Raw genomic sequence first — 26,467 nt, forward strand, 5'->3', positions numbered from 1 at the left:
TATTACTATAGTACTATACCGCCTTCAACTTATCTGGCTGAAAAGAAAATGAAAAAATACAATTACTTTACTATGCAAGTAAAAAATGTACGTGTTTTAATACTTCTGAGTTTTTATTTATTTATTTAGGGCCCCTTTATAACATATGCTACAGGCCCCGCACTAGCTTAATCCGGCACTGCCACCAGACAGACGGACAGTGCTAATGCGTGAACCCTTTCAAAGCCAGTTGACGAGCCTTCGAAATAAACGCGAACGGTGTCTGCGGAGAGGAGGATTCACCGATGAGGATGAAGCCGACGGCGATGATGAAGGTGAGGATGTAGCCTGGGATGGGCTCGTTGTTCTTGCCGTAGCCACGGCCAAACATCCCAATGCCCGGGTAGAGTTGATCCTTGCACAGGCACTGTAAGTGAGGGGAGGATGGGGGGTGACATTGCCAACCCTGAACCAACGGCACGGGCTCAGCTTCTGCAGCAGGAAAAAAAAACCCGACCCGCGCCTCCAGACCCGCGCGTTGGCTTGGCCTCGGGGGCGTGGCCCTGGCTCGGCTCGGATGCGCCGATGGAACACGGGGGCATCAAAGGGTGCGCGTTTTGCTGCCGACCGCCCATTTCCCGTTGCTCTTGCCTGGAACACTTTGGGAGCGCTGACGAGGCAGGCGAGCGCCGACGACAGCGTCGCCCCGAATATCCCGGCTGTGATGAGCGGCGCGATCCCCGACACCAGGCTCATGGTCTGTGGGGCGCGCACGGGGTCCACACGCACGTGCAGAAACAAAGATCCCCATAACAGACTGTTGGGGCAGGTGCTGTTAGCGAGCAGCACCTATGAAGGCCGGCACGGCACACGAAGGGGCTGCGTGGCCAGAACTTCGCCCGGCCGCCTTTCTCTCTACCCTAGTAGTGATGTTGCTGACGCATCGCACCAGGTACTCATTTGAGGACGAGTCGACCTAGGGGAGGCCCGGGTCTGATTCACATAAGGGTCACCGTTGTTGGGCGTGAGCGGGGAATTGAACTCGGGGTAGCCGGGTTCGTTATGCGGCGCACTAACTCGCTACTTCTACTGCTCCCGACGAGCACACATACACACGCATGCGTGCAGGGAACTGCAGGGATGCACTTTTTACCTTTAATTTTTGTTTCACTCCAAATCAATCAAGGCCAACGGGATGGGATTCAAATAGCGACGTCTCAGGTGGGAGAGGGAGTGTGCCCCAGGCTGCACCTGGCCGCTGGCCAGGGGTCCCCCCCCCCCTCCCCGCACCTGGTAGTTGTTGCTGAGTCCGTAGAGACAGCTCTGCGCGAGGGTGCACTCCGAGAAGTTCCAGCCGTGGCCGCAGCCGAGTCCCACGCAGGGCACCGGGGGCACGCCCTCCGGCAGGGTGTCGTTCAGACTGCCCGACGCGTCGCGGATCACGCACGACGCTGCGCGAGGGGCAAAGAATAAAAGACCACAGAAAGTGACGCTCGTTTCCTCTGTGCGTTGGCGCGTTTCTCACCATCTCTCTCCCTCTCTGTGTGCCCGCGTGTCCCTGTTGTTGCATGGTCACATTGCTGAGCCAGTTGCGGCTCAACTTCCACGAGGTCGAGCGTCCTTCTGGACATCAACCAGCGCACCCCCCCCCCCCCCCCCCCGGCCAGAACGGTGAGAAGTGCCCAGCGATCGCAGATGCATTCACTACAAAGAGAAAGATCCTCCACGTAGCCTTTACAGGCTGTTAGCGAGTAGCACCTATGAAGGCCAGCAGGGTGCACGAGACGGCACCACGTCCACCCGGCCGCCTTTGTCTCCCCAGTGGGCGATGTTTACGCACCGCACACGGTAGTGTGTTTTGGCTCAGTCCACCTAGGTGTTTATGGCTCAACGGGACGTAGATCTATCTGCGTTCATTTGTTTTCCTTGCGCCTTTACACAAAAGAAAGCCTCGGAACGCTTTACACAACAAGAAAAAATATATACATTTAAAGAATAAGAGATTATAAATAGATACATCAGAGGAAAAAAAAAACACCAATAATTTTGAGAGCGATGTGATAAGCGGAAAATGCATTGGAAATGAAAAATACGAGCAAGCAGTATGGCCTACTGAGCTGTATGGCTCTTTTTCAGAAACGATCTGGCTACCACAAATGAAAGCTCAACGAAGTGGCTTATCAGGTGGAAACATATAGCAGCCAAATCATCTAAACGCACGTTGATTCTAAATGTGGAGGTAAACCCCGGAGAAAAATCCACGCGACCACGGAGAGAGACACGCAAACTCCAAATATACAGAAGCAGGCGATAAGGTCGGGATCAAACCCACGACCTCCTGCATACCAGGCGAGGTAGTTAACATCTCGCTACCGCGGCGACCCTGCATGTACGTGTGTTGAACTTCTTTCGCACCGCACGTAGCCACCCGTGCTAATCGGAGGTGCGGGGGAAGGACAACAAACTACACACAACCAACTAAACACAAACAATTAGTGCCACGTTGTGGGGAAGCCAATGGTGCCAAAACGACGCCGCTCGGCCCCATTCACCGATCGCCAAGTGACTCGGATTTGCAGTTGATGAGAGTTGACGTGGCGGTCAACAGATTGTGGGGAAGAAAGTGAAGTGAACGAGATGCGACATCTGGAGACAAGGGGGTGCGCGCATTAATGGTCATGTGTACAGATGCCCCCCGTGACGTCCTAACATAAGAAGTCATGTGCATGCCAGCACATTACATTTTTTTTTAAACACTAACCATGCTGTGGAACAATGACACCGGTGTACACGTGTGTGTGTGTGTGTGCGCTACACGTGTGTGTGTGTGTGCGCTACACGTGTGTGTGTGTGTGTGCGCTACACGTGTGTGTGTGCTACACGTATGTGTGTGCTACACGTGTGTGTGTGTGTGCGCTACACGTGTGTGTGTGTGCACTACACGTGTGTGTGTGTGCGCTACACGTGTGTGTGGGCTACACGTGTGTGTGTGTGTGCGCTACACGTGTGTGTGTGTGCGCTACACGTGTGTGTGTGTGTGCGCATCTCACCGATGGTTGCAGATATGACCAGGTAGGAGACGGTCGTCCAGAAGATCGACAGCATGGTACCCTTGGGGATGGCGATGTTGGGCTCCTTAAATAGTCACAAACGGGGTTCATTGTAACTTGCTTGTCAACGCCGATGACCCCCCCCCCCCCCACGTCTGTAGCCATACAGATTGTTAGGGTAAAGTGCCGTTAGCGGTCACACACCTGTAAAACCCTGATCAGTGCCCTACCTTAATGCGGACAAATTCAGATTTTATTGGTCACCCCGTGCTATTTTTCGCCCGTATTGAAACTGCAGTAAGCCGTATGGACCTAAAAACTAAATTTCCCTATGCAAAAATACGGGTAAACCGTATGGGTTGACAAGAATGGAGTAACACAGAGTAACACCACAGTGACACAGAGTAACACAGAGTAACACCACAGTAACACAGAGTAACACAGAGTAACACCACAGTAACACAGAGTAACACCAGAGAAACACAGAGTAACACCACAGTAACACAGAGTAACACCAGAGAAACACAGAGTAACACCAGAGAAACACCACAGTAACACAGAGTAACACAGAGTAACACCACAGTAACACAGAGTATCACAGAGTAACACCACAGTAACACCAGAGTTACACCACAGTAACACAGAGTAACACAGAGTAACACCACAGTAACACAGAGTAACACCACAGTAACACAGAGTAACACACAGTAACATCACAGTCACACAGAGTAACACAGAGTAACACAGAGTAACATCACAGTAACACCACAGTAACACAGAGTCACACAGAGTAACACCACAGTCACAGAGAGTAACACCACAGTAACACCACAGTAACACCACAGTCACAGAGAGTAACACCACAGTAACACAGAGTTACACCACAGTAACACCACAGTAACACAGAGTCACACCAAAGTAACACAGAGTAACACAGAGTAACACCACAGTAAAACCAGAGTAACACAGAGTAACACCACAGTAACACCAGAGTCACACCACAGTAACACCACAGTAACACCACAGTAACACAGAGTAACACCACAGTAACACCACAGTAACACAGAGTCACACCACAGCAACACAGAGTAACACCAGAGTCACACCACAGTAACACAGAGTAACACAGAGTAACACCAGAGTAACACAGAGTAACACCACAGTAACACACAGTAACACAGAGTAACACCAGAGTAACACAGAGTAACACAGAGTAACACCACAGTAACACAGAGTAACACCACAGTAACACCACAGTAGCACAGAGTAACACAGAGTAACACCACAGTAACACCACAGTAACACACAGTAACACAGAGTAACACCACAGTAACACACAGTAACACCAGAGTAACACAGAGTAACACCACAGTAACACGACAGTAACACAGAGTAACACCACAGTAACACAGAGTAACACAGTGTAACACCACAGTAACACCACAGTAACACAGAGTAACACCACAGTAACACAGAGTAACACCACAGTAACACAGAGTAACACCACAGTAACACGACAGTAACACAGAGTAACACCACAGTAACACAGAGTAAAACAGAGTAACACCACAGTAACACCACAGTAACACAGAGTAACACCACAGTAACACCACAGTAACACACAGTAACACAGAGTAACACAGAGTAACACCACAGTAACACAGAGTAACACAGAGTTACACCACAGTAACACACAGTAACACAGAGTAACACAGAGTAACACAGAGTTACACCACAGTAACACCACAGTAACACCACAGTAACACAGAGTAACACCAGAGTAACACAGAGTAACACCACAGTAATACCAGAGTAACACAGAGTAACACCACAGTAACACAGAGTAACACAGAGTAACACCACAGTAACACAGAGTGACACAGAGTAACACCACAGTAACACAGAGTAACACAGAGTAACACCACAGTAACACAGAGTAACACAGAGTAACACCACAGTAACACAGAGTAACACCACAGTCACACAGAGTAACACAGAGTGACACCACAGTAACACAGAGTAACACCACAGTAACACATAGTAACACAGAGTAACACCACAGTCACACAGAGTAACACAGAGTAACACCACAGTCACACAGAGTAACACAGAGTAACACAGAGTAACATCACAGTAACACCACAGTAACACAGAGTCACACAGAGTAACACCACAGTCACACAGAGTAACACAGAGTAACACAGAGTAACACCACAGTCACAGAGAGTAACACCACAGTAATACAGAGCAACACAGAGTAACACCACAGTAACACAGAGTAACACCACAGTAACACCACAGAAACACAGAGTAACACAGAGTAACACCACAGTAACACCACAGTAACACAGAGTAACACCACAGTAACACCACAGTGACACCAGAGTAACACCACAGTCACAGAGAGTAACACCACAGTAACACCACAGTAACACAGAGTAACACAGAGTAACACCACAGTAACACAGAGTATCACAGAGTAACACCACAGTAACACCAGAGTTACACCACAGTAACACAGAGTAACACAGAGTAACACCACAGTAACACAGAGTAACACCACAGTAACACAGAGTAACACACAGTAACATCACAGTCACACAGAGTAACACAGAGTAACACAGAGTAACATCACAGTAACACCACAGTAACACAGAGTCACACAGAGTAACACCACAGTCACAGAGAGTAACACCACAGTAACACCACAGTAACACCACAGTCACAGAGAGTAACACCACAGTAACACAGAGTTACACCACAGTAACACCACAGTAACACAGAGTCACACCAAAGTAACACAGAGTAACACAGAGTAACACCACAGTAAAACCAGAGTAACACAGAGTAACACCACAGTAACACCAGAGTCACACCACAGTAACACCACAGTAACACCACAGTAACACAGAGTAACACCACAGTAACACCACAGTAACACAGAGTCACACCACAGCAACACAGAGTAACACCAGAGTCACACCACAGTAACACAGAGTAACACAGAGTAACACAGAGTAACACCACAGTAACACACAGTAACACAGAGTAACACCAGAGTAACACAGAGTAACACAGAGTAACACCACAGTAACACAGAGTAACACCACAGTAACACCACAGTAGCACAGAGTAACACAGAGTAACACCACAGTAACACCACAGTAACACACAGTAACACAGAGTAACACCACAGTAACACACAGTAACACCAGAGTAACACAGAGTAACACCACAGTAACACGACAGTAACACAGAGTAACACCACAGTAACACAGAGTAACACAGTGTAACACCACAGTAACACCACAGTAACACAGAGTAACACCACAGTAACACAGAGTAACACCACAGTAACACAGAGTAACACCACAGTAACACGACAGTAACACAGAGTAACACCACAGTAACACAGAGTAAAACAGAGTAACACCACAGTAACACCACAGTAACACAGAGTAACACCACAGTAACACCACAGTAACACACAGTAACACCACAGTAACACAGAGTAACACAGAGTTACACCACAGTAACACACAGTAACACAGAGTAACACAGAGTAACACAGAGTTACACCACAGTAACACCACAGTAACACCACAGTAACACCACAGTAACACAGAGTAACACCAGAGTAACACAGAGTAACACCACAGTAATACCAGAGTAACACAGAGTAACACCACAGTAACACAGAGTAACACAGAGTAACACCACAGTAACACAGAGTGACACAGAGTAACACCACAGTAACACAGAGTAACACAGAGTAACACCACAGTAACACAGAGTAACACAGAGTAACACCAGAGTAACACCACATTAACACACAGTAACACAGAGTAACACCAGAGTAACACCACATTAACACACAGTAACACAGAGTAACACCAAAGTCACACAGAGTAACACAGAGTAACACAGAGTAACACCACAGTAATACCACAGTAACACAGAGTAACACAGAGTAACACCACAGTAATACCACAGTAACACAGAGTAACACAGAGTAACACCACAGTAATACCACAGCAACACAGAGTAACACAGAGTAACACAGAGTAACACCACAGTAACACCACAGTAACACAGAGTAACACCACAGTAACACCACAGTGACACCACAGTAACACCACAGTAACACCACAGTAACACCACAGTCACAGAGAGTAACACCACAGTAACACCACAGTAACACAGAGTAACACCACAGTAACACAGAGTTACACCACAGTAACACCACAGTAACACTACAGTAACACAGAGTCACACCAAAGTAACACAGAGTAACACCACAGTAACACCAGAGTAACACAGAGTAACACAGAGTAACACCACAGTAACACCAGAGTCACACCACAGTAACACCACAGTAACACAGAGTAACACCACAGTAACACCACAGTAACACAGAGTAACACCAGAGTCACACCACAGTAACACCACATTAACACACAGTAACACAGAGTAACACCAGAGTCACACAGAGTAACACAGAGTAACACCACAGTAATACCACAGTAACACAGAGTAACACAGAGTCACACAGAGTAACACCACAGTCACACAGAGTAACACAGAGTAACACCACAGTAACACAGAGTAACACAGAGTAACACCACAGTCACACAGAGTAACACAGAGTAACACCACAGGCACACAGAGTAACACAGAGTAACACAGAGTAACATCACAGTAACACCACAGTAACACAGAGTCACACAGAGTAACACCACAGTCACACAGATTAACACAGAGTAACACAGAGTAACACCACAGTCACAGAGAGTAACACCACAGTAACACACAGTAACACAGAGTAACACCACAGTAACACCACAGTTACACAGAGTAACACCACAGTAACACAGAGTAACACCACAGTAACACCACAGTAACACAGAGTAACACAGAGTAACACCACAGTAACACAGAGTAACACCACAGTAACACCACAGTTACACAGAGTAACACCACAGTAACACAGAGTAACACCACAGTAACACCACAGTAACACAGAGTAACACAGAGTAACACCACAGTAACACAGAGTAACACCACAGTAACACCACAGTAACACCACAGTAACACACAGTAACACAGAGTAACACCACAGTAACACAGAGTAACACAGAGGTACACCACAGTAACACACAGTAACACAGAGTAACACCACAGTAACACAGAGTAACACAGAGTAACACAGAGTTACACCACAGTAACACCACAGTAACACAGAGTAACACAGAGTAACACCACAGTAACACAGAGTAACACAGAGTAACACCACAGTAACACCACAGTAACACCACAGTAACACAGAGTAACACCAGAGTAACACAGAGTAACACCACAGTAATACCAGAGTAACACAGAGTAACACCACAGTAACACAGAGTAACACAGAGTAACACACAGTAACACAGAGTGACACAGAGTAACACAGAGTAACACCACAGTAATACCACAGTAACACAGAGTAACACAGAGTAACACCACAGTAATACCACAGTAACACAGAGTAACACAGAGTAACACCACAGTAATACCACAGCAACACAGAGTAACACAGAGTCACACAGAGTAACACCACAGTCACACAGAGTAACACAGAGTAACACAGAGTAACACCACAGTCACAGATAGTAACACCACAGTAACACAGAGCAACACAGAGTAACAAAGAGTAACACAGAGTAACACCACAGTAACACCACAGTAACACAGAGTAACACCACAGTAACACCACAGTGACACCACAGTAACACAGAGTAACACCACAGTAACACCACAGTAACACCACAGTCACAGAGAGTAACACCACAGTAACACCACAGTAACACAGAGTAACACCACAGTAACACAGAGTTACACCACAGTAACACCACATTAACACTACAGTAACACAGAGTCACACCAAAGTAACACAGAGTAACACCACAGTAACACCAGAGTAACACAGAGTAACACAGAGTAACACCACAGTAACACCACAGTAACACAGAGTAACACCAGAGTCACACCACAGTAACACCACAGTAACACCACAGTAACACAGAGTCACACCACAGTAACACAGAGTAACACCACAGTCACACAGAGTAACACCAGAGTAATACCACAGTAACACCAGAGTAACACCACAGTAACACAGAGTCACACCACAGTAACACAGAGTAACACCACAGTCACACAGAGTAACACCAGAGTCACACCACAGTAACACCACAGTAACACCACAGTAACACAGAGTCACACCACAGTAACAGAGAGTAACACCAGAGTCACACCACAGTAACACCACAGTAACACAGAGTAACACCACAGTAACACAGAGTAACACCACAGTAACACCAGAGTAACACAAAGCAACACAGAGTAACACCACAGTAACACAGAGTAACACCACAGTAACACCACAGTAACACACAGTAACACAGAGTAACACCACAGTAACACCACAGTTACACAGAGTAACACCACAGTAACACAGAGTAACACCACAGTAACACCACAGTAACACAGAGTAACACAGAGTAACACCACAGTAACACAGAGTAACACCACAGTAACACCACAGTTACACAGAGTAACACCACAGTAACACAGAGTAACACCACAGTAACACCACAGTAACACAGAGTAACACAGAGTAACACCACAGTAACACAGAGTAACACCACAGTAACACCACAGTAACACAGAGTAACACCACAGTAACACACAGTAACACAGAGTAACACCACAGTAACACAGAGTAACACAGAGTTACACCACAGTAACACACAGTAACACAGAGTAACACCACAGTAACACAGAGTAACACAGAGTAACACAGAGTTACACCACAGTAACACCACAGTAACACAGAGTAACACAGAGTAACACCACAGTAACACAGAGTAACACAGAGTAACACCACAGTAACACCACAGTAACACCACAGTAACACAGAGTAACACCAGAGTAACACAGAGTAACACCACAGTAATACCAGAGTAACACCACAGTAACACAGAGTAACACAGAGTAACACACAGTAACACAGAGTGACACAGAGTAACACAGCGTAACACCACAGTAACACAGAGTGACACAGAGTAACACCACAGTAACACAGAGTAACACAGAGTAACACCACAGTAACACAGAGTAACACAGAGTAACACCAGAGTAACACCACATTAACACACAGTAACACAGAGTAACACCAGAGTAACACCACATTAACACACAGTAACACAGAGTAACACCCGAGTCACACAGAGTAACACAGAGTAACACCACAGTAATACCACAGTAACACAGAGTAACACAGAGTCACACAGAGTAACACCACAGTCACACAGAGTAACACAGAGTAACACCACAGTAACACAGAGTAACACAGAGTAACACCACAGTCACACAGAGTAACACAGAGTAACACCACAGTCACACAGAGTAACACAGAGTAACACAGAGTAACATCACAGTAACACCACAGTAACACAGAGTCACACAGAGTAACACCACAGTCACACAGATTAACACAGAGTAACACAGAGTAACACCACAGTCACAGAGAGTAACACCACAGTAACACACAGTAACACAGAGTAACACCACAGTAACACCACAGTTACACAGAGTAACACCACAGTAACACAGAGTAACACCACAGTAACACCACAGTAACACAGAGTAACACAGAGTAACACCACAGTAACACAGAGTAACACCACAGTAACACCACAGTTACACAGAGTAACACCACAGTAACACAGAGTAACACCACAGTAACACCACAGTAACACAGAGTAACACAGAGTAACACCACAGTAACACAGAGTAACACCACAGTAACACCACAGTAACACAGAGTAACACCACAGTAACACACAGTAACACAGAGTAACACCACAGTAACACAGAGTAACACAGAGTTACACCACAGTAACACACAGTAACACAGAGTAACACCACAGTAACACAGAGTAACACAGAGTAACACAGAGTTACACCACAGTAACACCACAGTAACACAGAGTAACACAGAGTAACACCACAGTAACACAGAGTAACACAGAGTAACACCACAGTAACACCACAGTAACACCACAGTAACACAGAGTAACACCAGAGTAACACAGAGTAACACCACAGTAATACCAGAGTAACACAGAGTAACACCACAGTAACACAGAGTAACACAGAGTAACACACAGTAACACAGAGTGACACAGAGTAACACAGCGTAACACCACAGTAACACAGAGTGACACAGAGTAACACCACAGTAACACAGAGTAACACAGAGTAACACCACAGTAACACAGAGTAACACAGAGTAACACCAGAGTAACACCACATTAACACACAGTAACACAGAGTAACACCAGAGTAACACCACATTAACACACAGTAACACAGAGTAACACCAGAGTCACACAGAGTAACACAGAGTAACACCACAGTAATACCACAGTAACACAGAGTAACACAGAGTCACACAGAGTAACACCACAGTCACACAGAGTAACACAGAGTAACACCACAGTAACACAGAGTAACACAGAGTAACACCACAGTCACACAGAGTAACACAGAGTAACACCACAGTCACACAGAGTAACACAGAGTAACACAGAGTAACATCACAGTAACACCACAGTAACACAGAGTCACACAGAGTAACACCACAGTCACACAGATTAACACAGAGTAACACAGAGTAACACCACAGTCACAGAGAGTAACACCACAGTAACACACAGTAACACAGAGTAACACCACAGTAACACAGAGTAACACAGAGTAACACCACAATATCACAGAGTATCACCACAGTAACACCACAGTAACACCACAGTAACACAGAGTAACACCACAGTAACACAGAGTAACACAGAGTAACATCACAGTAACACAGAGTAACACCACAGTAACACACAGTAACACCACGGTAACACAGAGTAACACCACGGTAACACAGAGTAACACCACAGTAATACCACAGTAACACAGAGTAACACAGAGTAACACCACAGTAACACCACAGTAACACAGAGTAACACCAGAGTAACACAGAGTAACACAAGTTGCAAATTACAACCACGGCCACAACTTCAAGCTACAGAACAGTCTACATTCTAATTCAAAGGCGAATGTGTAGTAATAATTAAAAACAATTTTTTTTTCAGTCGGAGACTTAGTCGAGTCATCGCCAATCCGGGACTGTCCTCGGGTCTTAGTCTGTAAATTTAATTGAGTTACTAAGCTAAACAATTTTACTAACCAGGTTAAGCCCACTATGAACTCTTTTTCAGAGGTGACCTTTGCCACACGTGATGATATGCTCATGGAAGTGGCTGATATAATCATCAACATCACCACCACACGTAGATTATATTAAATCAAACACAACTGTCGGCAGTTGCAGAACATGCTTGCCAACAAGGACACTCAATTGGATTTTGATAACTTTGAAGTGTTGTGTGAAACTAATTATTACTGGCCAAAACTAATTCGAGAATCCATTGAAACTGAGAGAAATATAAATTATTTTAACTGCTCTGACAGCTATAGGCTTAGTGCGGCCTGGAAGCGTATTACGAAGTAATACACATTACAATTACAATTCCTTATAGAGGAAACACATACTAATTAACCGATTGATAATCTATTATATAATTACAATACCCCCCTGCTCCTCCGCCTCTGATCTCTGCACCTGATGGGTTCAGGTGATGACGTCACCCTGCTGCTCTATTTAAGACCTGAAGCAGGTGGATTGCTTCACAATTCTGGCAAATCGCCCGATGATGCTGGATGTAACTACCAGTGAAACGTCGTACTACTCAAATAGTCAATGTCGTGGATTTACTCTCCAACACACCGGTGGGCTGAAGTAGTAACTAATTTGCGTTTTTTTTACGTGACAAATCCTTTACTAATTGGCTGTGTCGGGTGGTGGAGGGCTACGACACATTTATACTTACGCGATCTAACCCCAAAAAGCCTTTATTATCCCCTAGACTCGTTGACTACAGCGGTGAAACATTTAATTAAAATTCCCTTTGGTCATTAAATCTTGATGTGAGAGTGGCGTGCAATTCCACCACCCCAATATTATCATCACTATTACTACGTCGGCCAATCATTGAACTCGCTTTTATTTTCTGTGTCTCTCGCGACGTAACTAACTTATCTCAGTTTGCATCTCCAGTCAGAATACTGCAGTGAAAGGTCATCCCGTCACAGTGAGTCACGCATTGTTCTTCAACGGTTAGCAGTAGTAAGTCGACGTCGTCACAGCCATCGTTCACGAAAAAAAAATAAAAGCCCCCCCCCCCCCCCCCTTAATTGCCAAATTTTGTTGGCACTAATTTCGATAACAAAACTGACACTGCGTCGGTGCATCCATGCGTCCGTACATTTGTGCGTTCACGCTTCCATGTGTTCTTGTGTGCATCTGCGCGTTCATGCATCGGTGCGCCCGTACATTTGCGCGTCCAATGTGTTCGTCCGTGCGTTCGTGCGCGCGTATCGAGCGCGGCGTGCCGGAGTCCCGCCGAGACGGATCTCACCCTAAGGTCGCCGGAGATGTTTGCCCCCGCCAGGATCCCCGTGGCCGAGGGGAAGAAGATGGAGAACATGCCGAAGAAGGTGCCCTGCTCGCCCCTCCAGTCAGGCCCAATGTTCTGCGCAAAGATTTCGGCTGCAGAAGCGGCAGAAGGCGAACAGCGGTGGCGTCAGAAACGCAGCGAGAAAGATTCGGATATCGTACTCTTTTGGTTCTTTCGGTAAAGTCACGTAGGTAGAAGATCAATAGATCGCAACACAGGCAACCGTCATCAGGTGAGACAAACGCAGCAGGAGAACTGCTGATGCAGGATGTCGTTTCGTCCTTTTGCTGTCGCTGCTGCCGCTGCTGCTGCTGCTGCGCTCAAACACCGCCACGGATAACGGGGCGACCAACTGGCTAAACGGGACAGTGGTTGTCACAAATGCAGAGAATCTGGACAAAAATAAAACTCAGAACGAGGTGGATTCCGATTGTTAATTTTTTTGGTCTGCGAGGTTGCCGAGCCCACGGACCCAGGTCTCAAAGCCAGCGGCGGCGTCACCGGTTTACGAGAGGGCCCAGTTTCCACGTGTCCTTCGTGTTCACTGATGGGTCTAAATCAATTTGTATTTATTTTGGACAATGCGGTAACTCGCTCACACGAAACATCTGACTTGCGATAAAGAGCTGAGAAGATATTGGTTAATAATTTTGGAGAGAGAGAAAAAAAACATGGAACGATGCGATTCACTACAGCGAGTCAGGGTCGCTCCTGAATGCAGGAATTCGTTAGTTTGCTAGCGTTGTGGTGAATGGTGGCACCTCGAGTGACTACACGGCTGACATTAACCCGCTGGATACGACATATACCAAACAATAATTCCAAATACACATCTATAAGGCGAATCCTTCCACCCCTAACCAGTGCCAACGCTTCGTGATTGAGCCACCGGTAATTTGAACATTTGACATAGGCCCTGTCGTGTCAATGTTACCTTTTATTGTGATTCGTTGAGTGGCACGCGCGCGCGCGTGTGAGAGAGCGTGTGCTAAAGGTTACAAATTACATCTGTAGTTGTAGAATCCCTTGGACTGCTTCTCCTTGGTGGAGGGAATAACAGTGCCCACCAGGTAGTTTGCGAAGGAAATCATGATCACGATGAAGAACACCACCTGGGCCTGCAGAGACGAGAGGCGATGGTGTTAGCGGGTTCACTATCTCTCCCCCAGCCCAGAATATGTTTCTGCACCCGACACACCGCATCGAGTATACACCTCCTGATGTGGCTGTGGCGACACCGCTCGTCACGTGCCACCCAACGCAGCATTCTACCGACGACCCGCAAAAAGCTTTGTCGCACCTCGAATGAACGTGATCCATCACAAATCGACTGGTACCTATGAACACAGTACTCGATAAGGAAGTGATGAAGACGACGGTGATGATGATGGTGGTGAGGAGGTAGATGACAGTGTTAGGAGGGGAGGCTTCACACACTCGTCACCTTGGCCTCCCACTCCATGCCGGCGAGCGAGATGCCCAGCAGGATGGTGACGGTGATGACGCCGATGATGCGGATGTCGTTGATCGGGTCCACCATGGTGCTGCCCGTCTCCTGCGTGAGACAGCCGCTCGGCGTTTACCGTGACCCCGGCCGGTGACCCGATGGCTCGCCGCGCCGCCGACTAGCACGGCCGGCTACGTGCGGTGCGAAAGAAGTTCAGCGCACTGGCCCTGGATGTTGACAACTTGCTGAACCCTCCTGCCGGCAGAGCCTCGGGTGCAACAAGAAACAGCTGCTCGTGATGATGAATGATTCATAGATGGGATAACATAATCTAAGTTTAACACGTACGCTTTCGCGACCAATATTATTCATAATGAAGGTTGTTTGGGTTAAATTGCGTAAGTGTAAATGTTGTGTCGTAACCCTCCACCACCCGACACAGCCAGTAAGGTGTGTCACGTAAACAATGCGCCAATTCGTCACTACTTCAGCGTTGGAGAGTAAATCCACAACATTTACAATTAATGAATAATATAATCTGATTTTATATTTATGGCGCGCCTTGACTCGAGGCGCTTGACGTAGTTTAAAACGTGTTGGCAGAATAGAACGCTGTAGATGGAAGGGGCATGCGAGGATTGATGAATGGGTGCTGACCGCGATCGTTGGGTGCTTGGGGATCACGAAAGGGCCGGGTAAGGAGTGGAGGGGTGAGGGAAGAGGTTTGGGCAATGGGGAAGAGGTTGAGGCTTTAGGAGAGGAACAAGAAGGAGGTTAAGTATGGGGGCTGCCTTAATGTACAGGGGCAGCGTTGACTCTATGGTGCAGCGTTGAGTCTGGGTTGAGTTTGTGACGATGTGAGTTGAGTTTGTGATGATGTGAGTTGAGTTTGCGATGAGGTGGGTTGAGTTTGTGACGAGGTGGGTTGAGTTTGTGACAAGGTGGGTTGAGTTTGTGACGAGGTGGGTTGAGTTTGTGACGAGGTGGGTTGAGTTTGTGACAAGGTGGGTTGAGTTTGTGACGAGGTGGGTTGAGTTTTTGTCGAGGTGGGTTGAGTTTGTGACGAGATGGGTTGAGTTTGTGTCGAGGTGGGTTGAGTTTGTGTCGAGGTGGGTTGAGTTTGTGACGAGATGCGTTGAGTTTGTGTCGAGGTGGGTTGAGTTTGTGACGAGGTGGGTTGAGTTTGTGACAAGGTGGGTTGAGTTTGTGACGAGGTGGGTTGAGTTTGTGTCGAGGTGGGTTGAGTTTGTGACGAGGTGGGTTGAGTTTGTGTCGAGGTGGGTTGAGTTTGTGACGAGGTGGGTTGAGTTTGTGACGAGGTGGGTTGAGTTTGTGTCGAGGTGGGTTGAGTTTGTGACGAGGTGGGTTGAGTTTGTGTCGAGGTGGGTTGAGTTTGTGACGAGGTGGGTTGAGTTTGTGTCGAGGTGGGTTGAGTTTGTGTCGAGGTGGGTTGAGTTTGTGACGAGGTGGGTTGAGTTTGTGTCGAGTTGGGTTGAGTTTGTGTCGAGGTGGGTTGAGTTTGTGACGAGCTGGGTTGAGTTTGTGACGAGGTGGGTTGAGTTTGTGACGAGGTGGGTTGAGTTTGTGACGAGGTGGGTTGAGTTTGTGTCGAGGTGGGTTGAGTTTGTGACGAGGTGCTGCCGCACTCACGATGAGGAGGTCGCGCACCGTCTCGGCGAAGCCCACGGTGTGCATGGCCACGGCCACCGCGTTGGCGAAGGCGAAGATGAGGCCGATGGAGCCGCCCAGCTCGGGCCCCAGGCTGCGCGAGATGAGAAAGTAGGTGCCGCCTGCACATACACACACGTACACACACACACGCGCACACACACACATACACACACGTACACACACGCACGCACACACACGCACATACACACACACGCGCACATACACACACGTACACACACGCACACACACGCACATACACACACGTACACACACGCACACACACACGCACGCACATACGCACGCACTCACACACACGCACACACACGCACGCACACACACACGCACACACACACACATACACACACGCACACACACACATACGCACGCACACGTACACGCACGCACACACGCACGCACGCACACGTACACGCACACACACGCACACACATGCACACACGCACGCACACACGCGCACACATACACACGCACACGAGACAAAATGGAAAGGATCCCCCCTCCCACCTCAGCATAGCTCTGGAAGACTGTTTGGGCAGTGCCGGATTATGATTAAGTAGCTACTACATATGTAGCTACTACATATGTAGTAGCTACACATGTTGCTCTATTACTATAGTACTATACCGCCTTCAACTTTTATGAACGACTGGGTGTTTAAGGTTAGCGATTTGCCGTATTATATGGCTGTATGGCAAATGAAAAAAATACAATTACTTAACTAAACAAGTTAAAAAAATATTTTTCATTTATGTTTTTTAGGGCCCCTTTACAACATATGCTACAGGCCCCGCACGAGCTGAACCCGGCACTGCTGCTGGGGCAAGTGCTGTTATGAAGGCCGGGCACGGCACACGAGGGGGGGTGTGGGGTTGGCCAGCACCACGCCCGGCCGCCTTTGTCTCCCGGCGGGGATGTTTGGACACCGAGCACACAAGCACGCCAAACATGACACCGACAAACAGACGATCTCCCCCACCTTGTGTAACCGAACAGATTGTTGGGGTAAAGTGCCGTTAGCGAGCACACAGCTGGCAATCACTTATCAGTGCCCTGCCTTATCACAAACCAATTCAGACCTTATTGGTCACCCCGTGCCCCTTATAAATCTCAACGTCCATCCCACAAAGTCCCATCACAAGGGAGAAACACAAACAAATAGGCTAAAACTCTTCTTATTTTTCATATTTTGATACTGGCCACAAAAAGGTCCCATGATAAAGTTTATAAAGGCATTAAAAATGATATCGCGACTCTCGAAATCCGTAGCACGAGCACAAGGAAGAGCGAGCGAGCAGAGGGCAGACGACGAATGGATTCAACCAGAGATTGACATCGAACTACAGAGTGGGAATATATGAGCGAAGCAACGAAGCCGGTAAAGGAGAGACAAAGGTGGACCGAGTTCATGCAACGCCATCGTCACTGTCGTATGTACGCGCGTGTGTGTGTGTGTATGTATGTTGAACTTTGTTCGCACCGCACGAAATTCGACCGTGCTAGTCGGAGGTGCGGGAAGCATCTCGAGCTGACGGGAGGGAAAAGAGGAGCGAGAAGACGATGTAGATGATGACGATGTCGATGATGACGATGTCGATGATGACGATGTCGATGATGACGATGTCGATTATGATGACGACGATGACGATGGTTGTGGGCACGTGGCTCACCCGACTTGACCTTGCCATTGGTGGAGATGGCGGAGATGGAGAGTCCCGTGATGCTCGTTACGGTCACGGACATGAGGATGATGAGCCACGTGAGCGCTAAAGACGCGCGCCAGACACACAAAGGCAAAGATCCTCCATGTAGCCTCGACAGACTGTTGGGGCAAGTTAGCGAGTAGCAGCACCGATGAAGGCCGGCACGACACACGAAGGGGGGTGGGGTGGCCAGCATCACGCCCGGCCGCCGTTGTTTCCCGAGTGGCGATGTTTACACATCGCACCAGGTACTCACTTGAGGCTGAGTCGACCTAGGGGAGGCCCAGGACCGATTCAGATAATCGTCACTGGTGTTGGCCGTGAGCAGGAATCGAACTGGGGTCGTCGGGTTTGTAGCGCAGCGCGCTAACCGCTACACCACCGCTCCCCCCACGTGCACGCATTCAAATACGTGAAGGTTTACGTCCTGCGTGTAACGGGCGCATAACACTCCAAGGTACTTTAAAAAATGTCAGATTTTTGTTGCTTTACACTCGTGATCTCACCCCCTGTATTTAGAACAATAATAAAAGCCCTTAATTAAGGAAGCCTCACACAGTTCTGTGACTCCTGACAGAGAGTCTTAAGCGTCAGCGAGTCTTCAGTACACTTTTTCAATCGGATCCTGCATTAGTATGTTTGGCAAACATGTATTTTTTTCAATTTTTATTTTACCAGGTAAGGGCACACACTGAGATAGGAAGTTTTTCTTTTCAGAAGCGACCTGGCCACACATGATAGCTCAACGAAGTGGATTATCACGTGGACATTTGTAGCAGTCGAATACTCTAAACGCGTGACGCTGATTTTAAATGTGGAGGGGAAAACCGGAGGACCCGGAGAAAAATCCACGCGACCACGGGGAGAGAGCGAGAGACACGCAAACTCAAAATATACAGCAGGCATCAGGGTCTGGATCGTACCCACGACCTCCTCCATACCAGACGAAGAAGTGTCTGGCCAAAGTTCTTTGCATGCGAGTGGATAACACTCAAAAGCACCGCAAATATGGATTCCACAATCCATTGCTGTACTGTCATCCCTTGGCCAATTCGCAACCGGCTCGTATTCTCAGGTAGTCTCATATCAAGTACCACGAACTAAACGCGTAACTGCTTAATGTATTCGATCCAAGGCATCGAGGAAATGCCACGACGTGTCTTGCTAAATATATTCCGGCTTAACTGCCTTGTCTAACCCGAGAAGCAGTGCCGCATTAAGCTCGTGCGAGGCCTGTAGCATAAAGGGCCCCTAAATAAAAAAAACATAAATAAACTATTTTTTACTTGTATAGTAAAGTCATTGTTTTTTTATTTCCGATACAGCCAGATAATACGACAAATCGATAACCTTAAACACCCAGTCGTTCGTAAAAGTTGAAGGCGGTATCGTACTATAGTAATAGAGCAAGTGCAGAATCACTGAACCGGAATTTATAGCCTGAAAGCATTTAGCGCGGGGCTCGTAGCTACACATGTAGCAACTACATGTGCAGCTGCTTGTGCTACTAGGATAATCCGGCACTGCCGACAAGTGAATCCAAATCAGGTCACACGGTGCAGGCGATAACGCGAGCTGTTACAGATCAACTTCATCAGGGTGTGTGTGCGCGTGTGTCTGGCCTTAACGTGCACATAGCCTGGCACAGGCGCCGTGGTTACGTTGTTGAGTCACTTCAGTTCAAGTTATTTGGAATCACCCCGTGAGCCGAGAAGCTCATAGATCGAGTTTCAGAAACACTAACAACAACAGCAGCAGCAGCAACAACAGAAACCACCGCTTGACGAGGTGATCGCTCACAGCGATTCTCCCCAAGCAGTCTGCGTTAAAGGCCATGTGGGGGTGGGGGGGGTGGGGGCATCTTTGTCGTTGTGTCCCGTGCGTCGTGAGATGCCTTACCGATGCCGGCCTGCGCCGTGATCCAGGGCAGCCGGAGATAGAGAATGACTCCCCAGATGTTGAGCATGCATCGGATCTGCACGCGCACGTGGCGATGACGCTTCGTTAGCCCGCTGCACAAGACAAGCCGTGGAGCCGACCACAGGCTGGCGGGGGCAAGTGCCGATGATGAGCACCTCGTAAAGGCCGATTACTGTCGCGTGGCCGGGTTACCCGGCCGCCTTTGTCTCCCCGGCGCTCGTGTTTACGCACCGCGCCATGTAGTTATTGTGGGCTCGGGGAAGCACAGGAATGGTTCACATATATCACTCGCCGCTGATGGTTGTCAGCCTTGGGCCTGGGAAATTGAACAACGCTCACAGCCAACACCGGTGACGACTATCTCAACCGGTCATGGGCCTCCCCTAGGTCGACTCAGCCTCAAATGAGCACCTTGTGCGGTGTGTAAACATCGCCACCGGGGAGACAAAGGCAGTCGGGGCGTGGTGCTGGCCACCCACCCCCTCGTGTACCGTTCCAGCCTTCATAGGTGCTCGCTAACAGCACTTGCCCCTACAGTCTGTTAAGGCTGTACGGGGGATCTGTGTCTTTTTTAGTGGTTGTTGTGCTGGTTGTGGTGGTGGCGTTTGTGGTGGTGGTTGTGGTGGTGACGTTTTGGCTGTGTTGGTCGTTGTGGTGGTGGTGTTTTGTGGTGGTGGCATTTGTTGTTGTAGTGGTAGTTTTGGTGTTTGTGGTTGTGTTGGTGGTGGTGCTTGTGGTCGTGTTGGTGGTTGTGGTGGTGTTTGTGGTGTTTGTGGTGGTGGCGTTTGTGGTGGTGGTTGTGGTTGTGGTGGTGGTTGTGGTTGTGGTGGTGGTGTTTGTGTTGCTGGTCGTAAATCCCAACAACGTGGGAGCCTCACCATGACGCCCTTGACCCAGCCGAAGCGAATGAGCTCGGGCTCCGGTGCCGTTTCATCGGCGTCCCCATCCTCTCCCCCAACGGCTCCCTTCTCTACCCCAGCGGCTCCTTCCTCGGGGGACTCCAGCGGTGACGGCGGCAGCTGTGGGGGGGGGGGGGGGCAGGAGGGGTGGAGAAGGTGGGGGGGGAGGCATGACCCCCTCTCTCTTGAGACCCAAGATGCCACCTGAGTTGTCGATGCACCCCGGGCCATCTCAGCCGCTCATGCCAGGGTTCAAAACCACGTGGCTGTGCCAGCCACGTGCGTATTAGTCACAGCAGTCAAACAGCGAGGCATCGCACATCTCCCGTTGACAGCCCTGAGCCAGGAGTGGAAAGTCCACGTTCCTATAGGCGGGGGCGAGTATGCGCATAGTATAAGCACGGTACATGCGTACACCCCCCCCCCCCCCTCCCATTGAACAAAGAAAACTGAACAAGAGCTAAAGGGTGCACGAGAAACAGACAAAAAAGAATCATAATGAGAGCATGTGGTTATATTGAAGGAATCCGATGAGCAGTACGGCTCTTTTTCAAAGACGTCCAAACACATGGGTCGGATATACAAATGGAAATCACAGATCAAAAGTACTCTTACGGGAGGTACGAGGGCTTGGGTAGGGCACATTGCGAGAATGTCAACTGCCAGTGGGCAAGACCGGTGGATGGAATGGCAGCCAAAGGAGAGAACGCGCAGGCGAGAGGACGACCACAGTGGAGAGGCAGCGATGAGATGAGCTCACGTGTAAGACGGCGAGGGATGGCTACGGTGTGTGTGGGTGGGTAGCCATTCATCTATCATCATCTATCAGATGTCGAGCGAACGCGAAAAAAATGATCATTTATGAATCGTGATGGTTGTTGGTCGTGAAAAACCGACGCGTAAATTTTGCACAGTTTGGTTTAAAAGACGTGCGCCGGGAATTAAATGTAGAAGTGACACTTTGGGAGTTTTGTAAGCATGGGTTTTGAGTTCCAAAGCTCACACCCGTGCCACTGTAGGTTGCGCCTTTTACTCGAATCTGGCGCTGGTAGTTTGCGCAGGAGCTACACACACACGCGTAACCTTCGCAGTAGCATCGCCCTATATACTCACGATAAATCATCGTTACATCAGAGACCTGGGGGGCAAGGCACGTTTGTATATATTTTCCCGAATTATATTTGTATATTTTCAACAACAACACGTGAAACTAATGCAGTGAGCCCTAAAAAAACGAAACTATTTTTTTTTTACAATGTACAAGGTAAGGCCCACTGAGTTATGAAGCTCTTTTTCAGAAGCAACCTGGCCACAAATGATATCTCGACGAAGTGGATTGTTATCATGTGGACATTTAAAGTAGCCAAATACTCTAAAGGCGTGATGTTAATTCTAAATGTGGAGGGAAAAACCGGAGGACCTGGAGAAAAATCCACGCGACCGACGGGAGCAAGACTCAGCAGACCACAAATATACAGCAGGGGTCAGGGTCGGGATCGAACTCGCAAACCTCATGTATACCAGGCGAGGTAATTAACACCTCGCCACCGTGGCACCCCAGCAGCTGTGATGTCGGGGTAAAAATCATGAGACAGCACGACAAAGTTGGAGTGGAGATAGGAGAAGAGAGAAATGGGAGAAGAGAAAGAGGAGAGGGGGGAGGGGACGGATAATAACAAGAATACGGATGGTGGGAAGATGTCAGATGAGGAACGACTAAACGACGGGACATCAGGTCGTCCCCGCACGCCCCATGAGCGATCCTTGTGGAAGAGGGCGCACCTTCACGGGCGCTCCGTGCAGCTCGGCCAGAGAGGGCCGCACTTGCTGGGCCCTCTCCCCCGGCACCACGGTGTTGCAGTAGAAGTCGATGCGTGGCACCGCGTCCACCGTGTCGTGCCCCCACGTATTCTGGTCGTAGGTGTCGCTCGCGGTGTCGTAGCCCGTCAGCTCCAGGTCGCCTCGGGCGCGACCCTCCCCGGCGTCGTCGGTGTCGTCTTCGCCTCCTCCTCCTCCCAGCGAGGAGAGGCGGCTCACTCGGAAGCGGCTCGGACGAGCCGCCTGGCCGTCGTTCTCGTACAGGGATTCCGCCATGGGTCCCGACACCTCGAATCGCCCGCGTCTGACGCCGAGCATGGGCGGCAGTGGACCCCGAGGGTGACACGGCCGGCTGGAGTCACCGGTGGTGCGGCTTGAGATTAATGTGTGTGTATTGAACTTCTTTCGCACCGTACGTAGCCAACCGCGCCAATCGGAGCCACCCGCGACGCTGACACGGTCAGCTGCAGCCGCCCGTGGTGGAGGTTCCAAACGCGGGCGAACTCGCGAGGCGCACAGCCAAAGGCCCCTGGCGCCCGTAATTGTTTTAACCTCGGGTTTTTATAAACCGCAGGGCGTGCGCTCGATTGACCACCGCTAATTCGTCTCGCTCCCGGAGATCTTTACGATCGGTTTATGCGAGCGTGGGTGATGACCCTGAAGTCTGGTTCATGCCAGCAGTGGACGGAGATGGGCTTCTCGTTAGCGAGGTGCGCCTCGGGGCAGCGAATTAAAATCGACATCAGCTGATGACTGACAAAAAAGAAACGTGCCCAGAGCTCATTCGGGTTGAAGTAGTTTTCTTTGCGTAAAAATAAAAAAAAATAACACAACGCACATTAAGCGTGGACTGGAATTTCCGAGAAGGCAATGGAGCAGAGCGAGAGATAATCTCACGTCAATCTCAGCGCATGGTCATGTTGCTGCAATGGAGAGTCACGCCAGTTTGCTAAGGCCCGAAAGTATGTCATTCATGTTATTATTCATTTACCTACTTGTAGCCTCAGGAGTGTGTTTTTGTTTGTTTAATGAATTTGTTTTAAAGGCTAATGCTTGTTTTCCGGTCTCGCAAGTTTGTGTAAAGAACCAACGATGGCTTGACATGTATTTGGCAGAGAAGAAATTGTTGCCATTATGATTCATAATAATGTAGGGGGGTTATGTCAAATTTGTAACTATAACCCTCCGCCAGCTGACATAGCCAATCAAAGCAAGTTGTCACGTGGGTAAATATGCCGATTGATTTTTTTTGCTCAGCAAAGTTGGAACGTTGAAAAGCGAGCTAAACGTTTACGCCTGCATCGCCTACGCATTCAATTACAACCGATGCTGCTGCATTGTTGAGACAGCAATATGTTTAGTGCCATTCATTTGCAGGGTCAATGGACATTAAATGATAACCCACACATTTTGGGAATCGCATAACGTATTGAAGTTGAGGATTACTAAAGTGGTGCCACCACAGATGCCATCATGGCCAGAGCCTTTGATCTCAGCACACCTCGCCAAATGTTTTCTACCCCAGAAACATTACCAATATTAAGGATTTTACTTTAACAAACATCCCACGCATTATATTCTTCGTTCTTTCGGTAAAGTGACGTAGAAGGGAAACAATAAAATAACAAAAATATAAAACAATAAAATTCTCACGACGTTTCGACTGCAACACAAGCAATCATCATCAGGTGTGAAAACCACAGCAAGACAATTTGAAAAAAGTGGCGGTTTCTTTAACGTTAGCACCACGGAGAGCGATTTGGCAGTTATTCAGATGGACGAGTCCATCTATGTTCGGAAAAGAGGAGGGGGGAGACGAAAATAATGGATGCGGTCTGAAAGCCACCGTAAGCGTGAAGAATCAATTAAGACCCGAAATGATTGATCAAATCCTTCTAATGATTGCTAATCCAGAATCCATCTTTTCGGTTGAAATTGTCTCTGTGTTTGTATATGTGGATAGCTTCATGAACGAATCTCTCATGGTAACCAGATGGCTTGCAGAGAGCCTCTGTCTTGGAGAAGTCAATGTCATGTGAGTCTACTGAATTATAACAGTGATCTGCCACGGCCGAGGTGTTGTTCCTACCGTGTTTTAGGTCTGCTTTGTGTTCACGGATGCGGTCCGAGACGTCGTTTGGTTTCTCCAATGTAACTACTACCACAGAGGCAACTTAGTTTGTAGACACCAGGGTACTGTATGTCCGGAATCACATCTTTTACAGACGGAACCAGATCACAGATTTTATGTAATCTATTGAATCGGACCTGGATCTTGTGTTTATTCAAGATTTTGGAGATCTTTTTTGTGATCCCCGCAATGTAGGGTAAAGTGATGTTTTTGAAAGGCTCCTCAAGAGGGTCCTTCTTCATGGTTGGAGTGATAGCTTTGCGGATTGTGTAGTCGGAGTAACCATTAGCCTTAAGAGCTTGGTGTACGTGCTTGAGTTCACTGGCTATGTGTTCCTGGTCGGATATGCATTTGGCTCTATGGTGCAGAGTCTTCATGAGGAAATTCTTCTGGGATGGATGGTGGTGGGAATCCGGTTTCAGGTAAGCATCCGTATGGGTATCTTTCTTGTAGACAGAGTGGCTCATTGAACCATCAGGTCTCTTTTTTATTAGGACATTCTAAAAAGGTAGCTTGCCATCTTTTTCGACTTCCATGGTAAATCTGATGGCTGGGTGTATGTAATTGATGTGGTCGAAGAATTGGTCTAGAGCAGGCTGGCCATGTGGCCAGATGACAAAAGTGTCATCCACGTACCTCTTCCATAAGGTTGGGCGCAGAGTGGCAGTCTGGATGGTGTCAGTCTCAAATTTCTCCATGAAAATGTTGGCTACAACCGGAGATAGGGGGGAGCCCATTGGGGTGCCCTCAGTTTGTTTGTAGAAAGTTCCATTCCAAGTGAAGTATGTATTGGTTAAGCAGTGTCTCACCAGGGGGGGGGGGGGGTACCTCAGTGTTAGTCCTTGATGAACCCCTCCTCTTTTCCGAACATAGATGGACTCGTCCATCTGAATAACTGCCAAATCGCTCTCCGTGGTGCTAACGTTAAAGAAACCGCCACTTTTTTCAAATTTTCTTGCTGTGGTTTTCACACCTGATGATGATTGCTTGTGTTGCAGTCGAAACGTCGTGAGAATTTTATTGTTTTATATTTTTGTTATTTTATTTTTTCCCTTCTACGTCACTTTACCGAAAGAAGCAAGAACATGAATCCCTGCAGTCACAAAAGCTTTCAATCAAAATTTAAAATCCCACGCATTGTTTAACAGGGAGTAGTCGGCTTTCGCGACCAATATTATCCATAATAAAGATTTTTGGGTTTGATCGCGTGAAATGTAAATGTGT

General features: G+C 48.1%; 1 protein-coding gene across 1 annotated transcript in view; it reads right to left on the reverse strand.

Moving 5' to 3' along the window:
- Window positions 1-23,653, reverse strand: part of LOC116944213 (solute carrier family 12 member 3-like) — a 41,451-nt gene extending 17,798 nt beyond the window's left edge. The window contains exons 1-12 of the mRNA XM_032957728.2: window positions 23,077-23,653; window positions 21,274-21,414; window positions 20,375-20,450; window positions 18,443-18,538; window positions 16,737-16,876; window positions 15,084-15,194; window positions 14,646-14,757; window positions 13,601-13,731; window positions 3,030-3,114; window positions 1,270-1,430; window positions 631-738; window positions 283-406 (exon numbers count right to left, since the gene is read on the reverse strand). Of these exons, the coding sequence (XP_032813619.1) occupies window positions 283-406; window positions 631-738; window positions 1,270-1,430; window positions 3,030-3,114; window positions 13,601-13,731; window positions 14,646-14,757; window positions 15,084-15,194; window positions 16,737-16,876; window positions 18,443-18,538; window positions 20,375-20,450; window positions 21,274-21,414; window positions 23,077-23,430 (1,639 nt within the window). The 5' untranslated portion in view covers window positions 23,431-23,653. The remainder of the gene's footprint in view (window positions 1-282; window positions 407-630; window positions 739-1,269; window positions 1,431-3,029; window positions 3,115-13,600; window positions 13,732-14,645; window positions 14,758-15,083; window positions 15,195-16,736; window positions 16,877-18,442; window positions 18,539-20,374; window positions 20,451-21,273; window positions 21,415-23,076) is intronic.
- Window positions 23,654-26,467: the final 2,814 nt, after the last annotated feature.

Source organism: Petromyzon marinus, chromosome 20 (genome assembly GCF_048934315.1).
Source record: "Petromyzon marinus isolate PM22_M1 ecotype Great Lakes invasive population chromosome 20, UKy_Petmar_22M1.pri1.0, whole genome shotgun sequence".
In the NCBI taxonomy this organism is placed as follows: Eukaryota; Metazoa; Chordata; class Hyperoartia; order Petromyzontiformes; family Petromyzontidae; genus Petromyzon; species Petromyzon marinus.